Source organism: Rhinolophus sinicus, chromosome 11 (genome assembly GCF_057876585.1).
Source record: "Rhinolophus sinicus isolate RSI-liver-muscle chromosome 11, RSI-T2T, whole genome shotgun sequence".
In the NCBI taxonomy this organism is placed as follows: Eukaryota; Metazoa; Chordata; class Mammalia; order Chiroptera; family Rhinolophidae; genus Rhinolophus; species Rhinolophus sinicus.
In genome coordinates, this window is record NC_142511.1 from 358,236 (window position 1) to 364,938 (window position 6,703).

A 6,703-nucleotide genomic window follows, 5' to 3' on the forward strand; every position below is an offset into this window, starting at 1 on the left:
GGGTCCCCCGAGGCCACCTGGAGCTGAGGGAGCTGCTGTGGCCTCCATGCTGCCCCCTTCCTGGTTCTTCTCAGGTTTCTCAGGCTATCAGATGCCTCCTGCATCTACCCGTAGGGGCAGAGCGGCTGGGCCTGACCCGAGGCAATCTCCTGGTCCTTGGGCAGCCGTGTTCTTTTTCCCTCGACTGTTTCCCTGGGGACTGTCTCTGCCTCGTGCTTAGTTCCCCCTGACACCACACAGCCTCCTGGTACCACAAATGCATGTGCAAACGTGGTCAGAGCCTGTGTGGGATGAGTCCGGTCTGCTTTGGTGTCGTTCCACCTTCTTCCCTGTCTTGCCCCGGTCTGGTCGTCAGAAACATGAAAGGCAGGAGACTGACACCCACTGTCGCTCCCCCAGTGGCTTCCGTGCAGCCTCCAGGCCAGTCCTCGCCTCCTTCCCCAGCAGTCTCACCAGTGACACGGACAGCTGTTGCCCTGAGCGCTCCCGTGTGTCTGTGAAGGCCACTGGGGGGTCAGACAACGACCTGCTGTGGAAGCTCTCTGAGCTCCATGGGGAAATTGGACCACTGGACCACTGTCATCTCACCCCGAGGATGATGAGGGCGCTGGGACCAACCTGGCCGGACCTGAATGACGAAAGCCAATCAGAGTTGAAGATAGGCCCCAGAAGCGAGGCGATGAGACAGTTAGACTTACTTCCTCTTTTCTAATTTGAGAGGTTTCGTGTTGAAGCTGATCAGGGTGTCTGAGGCGGCACGAGAACTACTCACGGCCACCATGGATCTGGGCTGTGTCCTGGCGGCCAGGGCCCCCTTCTCCCCTGCTGTGCTCTGGGCAGCCCAGATGCTCCTGGGTAAGTGAGTGCCTGGATGTTGCCATGGGGACGGGCTGGGCCTGACTGGGGAAGGACCCAAAGGGAAGCAGCCTGGGCAGCCTCTCGCCCTCCATGTGGGGCAGGAAGCTAGACACGGGACGTGTGTGTGCAGGACTGAAGGGCTCTGAGTGTCAAAGTCTTCCAGGCTTTTCCACCCCAAGAGTCCCCTTTACTGTGATGCTCTCTGTCGTGACAACGTCCACCCTTTCCTTCCTTTTTGCAGTTTAGCAGTACTCTGCGCTTGCTCCCTCCCCCTCCTCACTTGTGCTTGCGGTCTGGCTACCACGGGGTCACCTTTGCCCAGGCGATGACCTCTGTGCTGGCGAGGCCTTCACCCGCTTTGCCTTCTTATCCTGTGGGAGGTTGCGCGGTGCGGGCGCCGCCGGTCGCTTACCCGTCCTGGCGCCCTCCACCCCGCTCCCCACGTCGCCACTCCACCCACCTGTAGGTCCCTCTGGCCGGCTTCTCCCCGCGTCCCCTCACATGCTGTGTTTCTGCCGTTGCCTTCGCCTCCCTGCTCTCCTTTCTTTACGCGCTCTCCCTAGTGAGTTTATTTGTCAGTGTCATGTCGCCATTACACCTGCAAATCAGCCTAAATCACACCTGCAACATGGCTCATGCTTTCCGGCTGCAGCTTCACACAGGACACATCCACCTGCACGTGTCACAGGTGTGGCCGCACAACGTGACCGGAGCCGAACCCATCTGGCCCCTTGGCCCCGCCTCTCCCCTCCCCCTCTCTGATCTCAGGGGTGTCCACCCAGACGCACTCGCTCTGCATCTGATCCTTCACCAAGCTGGGCAAAGTTGACCTTCGGCATTGTCCCTGGAGCCAGTCCCTTCCCTGAAACATAAGGACTGTGAGCTCGTTGCTCACTCGGGCCGGCCTGGTGACTTCCTACTCACCCCTGTGTCCTGTACTCTGCAGCCGGTGACTTCTGTGATTCCCTTCTGCCAGTCCACGCTCCGTACCCAGCCCCTGTTTAACCTCTGCAGCCTCTGCTGTCCCCTGAGCCCAGCCCGCTAGAATCACACGTTCACTCCAGACTCCTGCTGGTCCGCAAGTTTTGCTCATGCTGCTCCCTCTGCTGAAATGACCTGTGCATGACTCCTGCCTCCTCTCACACACACACTTCCAGGCAACCCTAAGCCCTCAGCCTCGGCCACCTTCATCAGGACGCCTTCCCTGAACCTTCTTCTCCCTTTCTTGTCACTTTCCTCCTCGTGCTGAAATAATGTCGTCATGTGTCTGAGCCGTCCACTAAACTAGGCGGGGCGAGGCCTTTTGCTCTTGTTTTTAGCCTTGTCTCATCCTGTCTCATCCTGTTGAATTCTCAGGCACAGTGATTTTGTTGTGTTTTTACTGAGCTCACAGCGGCAGGACGGGGTGGCTGTATGAAGACGCAGCACGTGTGTGACAGGGCACAGACAGAACGGGAGACTCTGCTTCCAACCCCTTCTTTTCTTTTTTACCAGCAGCTCTGTGTCCCTTTGGAAAAGTCACTTTTTATACCTGTAGATTTGGCTTTGTGATTCATAAAGTGAGCGTACTGATAACCTACCACAGTTTTTTCAGTGTAAGCGCCGGGTTTTATTGTCAAAAAGGAAAGGAGTCTGTGTCCAGCTGACCGACAGTGGAGGAACTGAAAAGGATGGTGACAGGGCTGAGAGAGCATCTCGTGAAAGCACCTGGTGCCGACGACAGAGAATTAGGAAGCAGCCAGCAACCTGGCTGAGGGAGGCCACAGGGGCAGGAAGAGGACGGGGCAGGAAGGGGAGGGAGGAACTGAGACATGTGAGTGGCTGTGGGGCTGGAAGGGGGGGTGGGGGGCGGTCAGGAGGGATAGGAGCCTCGTGGAGACATGGAATCACGCTGCCTGGGGCAACCATGGAGCCAAGAGTCTGAGGAGAAGTGGTGGGAAATGCACAACGCTACGTCCCAACCAGAAGCAAAGAAGGAACTGTTCCATCCTTACCAGTATAGGCTGGGAGTAGAGGGTCAGGGCAGAGAGGACACAGAAAGGGCTCTGCCATCATCAGGGAACGTTCCAGGGACAGTGGCTGAAAGGTGAAGACGTGACACGGGGAGCAGGAAGCAGGTCCCAAAGCAGTTTGGTTGATACCAGTCAGTGACGAAGAGCCAAGTGGAGTCTGGGAAATGAAAACATGGACGAAAGTCCCCGAGGACTGACGTGTCTGAACGGCGACGTGGAGCCTGCACGCACCTGGGTCCCTGTCCCTTCCCAACTCTCTTTTTAAACTTTGGGCAAGTTAATTGAGTTTTCTCAGCCTGTCTCTTAAGGGGTTATGAAGCAGGGGTGAGGGCACGTGCCTGGAAGCCTTGGGATGATGAACTAATCGCCAAAGTGCATAGCCGCGTGGCCGGGGGCCAGCACCCAGTGGACGTTAGAATCTGACCGTGTCCCGTCCCTGCTGCCCTCTGTCCATCGGCGCTGGGTCTGGCCTCTGGTTTCCTGTGCAGCAGCTGGATGTCATGCTGGTGAACCCCCTCCTGCCACCTCTCCCCACCCTCCTCCCCAAACCACAGTGTTCCCTGAGCATGTGGAACCCAGTGAGGCCAGGCCCGTGCGGGTCTCCCACTGAAAACAACGCTGCACCAGGGGAGGGCGGACGCCCTCTGGAGGGCCGTGTCCTGTCCTCCGTCTCCAAGACTCAGCCCCCTTTTCTCGGTCCACCCCCCCCCCCCCCCACAGTGGCCAGTTCTGAGACGCTTCAGTGCCAGGGACCCGTCAGCACCCGGGACAGCAGCTGCCACACCGGTGCCTTGGAGAACTCAAGGGAAAAGGACTTCCAGGTGAAGGGTTACACCTTCAGCAAGCCCTTCCATCTGATCGTGTCCTACGGTGAGGCCCTGGGGCTGACCAGGGCAGGCCTACTCCCATTGCCCAAATCTCTGCTTTTGGCCCCACAGTGCCCAGGAAACTGGCCATAGATGCGATCCCCCCTTTCCCATCTTCAGCCAGAAACCAGGGTGCCCTCAGTCCCGGGCCCCAGAGAAGTTGTTACACTCGCCCAACCAGTGAGAGTTACCTGGACCCTCAGAGAAAGTTTGGGGGCCTGTTGTGGGCAGCACTGGGGGAGCTGCCAAGGAGGGCAGTCAATGACACTCAGCTCTTGTTTTGGGTCGCAGACTGGTTGGTCCTCCAGGGTCCAGCCATGCCGGTGTTTGAAGGGGACCCACTGGTCCTGCGCTGCCAGGCCTGGCAAGGCTGGCCGCTGACCCAGGTCACCTTCTACCGAGATGGCTCACCTCTGGGTCCCCCTGGACCTCACTGGGAATTCTCCATTGCTGCGGTGCGAGAGGCAGACAGCGGGCAGTACCACTGCAGTGCTGCCTTCAGGAGCCTGGGTCCTGGGAACCCAGAGACGGCAGCTTCCGTGGCCATCACCGTCCAAGGTGAGTGCAGGAGGCAGGTGGGGTGGCAGCGGCAGGGTGGGGGTGGCAGAGCAGGCGGGGGTGGCAGAGTAGGTGGGGAGTGACAGGAGCCTGCTCGCCTTCCCTGAGGTGACGAGGTCACTGAAGCCCAAGGAGCAGGTTGCTGCCTTTTCAAGTCACTGGACCCGTCAGTCCCGATACCCATCCCGCAGACCCACGTGTGTTTTGCCAGTGGGATGACTGTCAGGGTCTTTCCTAGCTCTGCCCACACGATGACAGATTCAGATAGAACTTTCCTGAGAGCTCATTCCTGCTGGGAAGCGTGCCTGGGCCCTTGGTGTGTTGTGTGTCCCCGACGCATGGCCTGACTTGTCCTTCTCGCCTGCCTCTTGCCCAGAACTCTTTCCAGTCCCAGTGCTGAGAGCCACACCCTCAGCCGAGGCCCAGGAGGGGGACGCGGTGACCCTGATCTGTCAGACGAAGCTGCCCCCGCAGAGGTCAGCCACCCACCTCCTCTTCTCCTTCCACAAGGACGGTCGGACAGTGTGTGACAGGGCCCTGTCCCCAGAGCTGCAGATCCCCGCGGTCTCTGCGGCCCACGCTGGGTCCTACTGGTGTGAAGCCACCACCGAGGACAGCCAGGTCTGGAAACAGAGCCCGAGGCTGGAGGTCAGGGTGCAGGGTGAGTTCGCATGAGTGAAAGGGGGGGCAGGATGGCTGGCCCCTGAGCTGGGCTTCTGTGTCAGCGGGGTCACAAGGACAATGGGCCAGGGGCCCTGGTGACGGCAGGGCACACATAGGGGACTTCTCCCTCAGACCGTGGCGACTCCTCACCACACCAAGGCCTGACCCCGCTCCACAGCTGCTGCCCTGGGCCTTGCGCTCCCAGAGTGAGTCCTGGGCTCTTGTGCGAATCCGGCCTCCAGACAAGGACGAGGGAGCTGAGTGTGCGCTCAGCTCTGGGAGCCCGTTCAGGCCGCCCGGGCCCTGGCGTCCACCCGAGGGGGTGTGCAGGGGACTGAGGGGCTTGGGACCATGTCGTCAGACAAATAATGGAAGGGACAGGAGTGGCTCCACCTAAAGAGGAGGTGACTCGGGCCTGCAGAGGTGTCTGCAAACGCTGGTGGCTGCACAGGGAGGGGCATGACACCAGTGTGACGGCCGTGAAGAGGCTGGCCTGGGACAGCTGCCACATGCCTGGCAGGGAACTAGAGTCTCCCTGCGAATGTCCACAGCTCTCCAGTGGCGAGGCCTCATGCAGAGGTAGCCAGGCTTCAGGTCCTGCTGTGGACGCAGCCTCTGCTGCCCTGGGCCCGTGGAGCGAGGAAGGCTGAGCGGGAGTGTGAGGGCAGGGCCGGCCACACTTCACTGGTGCATGTCTCCTGCCCCCCACCCAGGTCCCCCCAGCCCTGCTGCACCCCCCGCCCTGAGCCCAGCTCCTCAGGAATCAGCCGCTCCAGGAACAACGGCTACAGACCCCTCGGAGCCTCCGCCTGCATCACCCCCACTGTCCTCTGAGGGCCCGGGCCAGCCCTGTCCACTGCAGGCCCCGGACCCCCACCTGCACCACCAGATGGGCCTTCTTCTCAAACAAATGCAAGACATGACTGCTCTGCTTGGTCACCTGGTCGTGGAGCTGAGGGACTTGTCTGGCCGCCTGAAGCTTCAGACCTCGAAAGGTCGTGCCAAATATGAGTGAACAGTTCACCTTCAGCATTGCCCCCCACCCAGAATCCAGCTCTTTCTCATTTCCCTTTCATGCATAAAGAGCTCTGCAGGTTGCCCCGGGCCTTGTTAGAGGAGCAGAGATGGGCGAGTATAAATAAATTTGTACAGCTGCAGCTGTATACTTGTGCAGTCTCTCCTGACGTGACAACATACCCTGCTCTCTCTCCACCAGGAATTGGCTTGTGTTGCCCAGACCCGAGTCTGGTGATTGAAGAGAAGCAATGAGATTGAGTTCACACAGCTGTCTCTACGGGGACAATCCCCTCGCCCCCCTCCCCCCAGGGGATATTTGGCAATGTCTGGAGAGTTTTGGTTGTCACATTGTGGGGGTGCTACTGGCATCTATCCAGTGAGTAGAAAACAGGGGAGCTGCTAAACATCCTCCAATACTCAGGACAGCCCTCCCACAACAAAGGGTTACCTGGCCCCCTCCTAATGGAGGCAGTGCTGGACTGGGGGGGGCTTTGCCTTTGAATGAGCTCCCCCTCCCAGCCTCACCAGCGACGGTCATTTACACGCTGGCACCTGACTGGCCTCTGCTACTGCCCGAGTTTATAATGTACTAGGTACACACTGCGTCAGTGTCTGTGTCAGCAGACCCCCCCCTCACCCCATGAAACAGCTAAAGGAGGGTGGGAAGCTTCCCACGGGGTCCTCTGGATGCAGAATCTGTGTGGAGGATGGTGCCGCTGGAGCCACAAT

At 59.6% G+C, this 6,703-nt stretch overlaps 1 protein-coding gene across 1 annotated transcript; it reads left to right on the forward strand.

The window, feature by feature from the left end:
- Nucleotides 1–623: 623 nt before the first annotated feature.
- Nucleotides 624–6,114, forward strand: FCRLA (Fc receptor like A). Its single transcript, XM_019712978.3, has 5 exons — nt 624–855; nt 3,591–3,740; nt 4,028–4,294; nt 4,671–4,955; nt 5,671–6,114. Exons 1-5 carry the CDS (start codon nt 780–782, stop codon nt 5,970–5,972), a joined length of 1,080 nt encoding a protein of 359 aa, XP_019568537.3. The 5' UTR covers nt 624–779; the 3' UTR covers nt 5,973–6,114.
- Nucleotides 6,115–6,703: the final 589 nt, after the last annotated feature.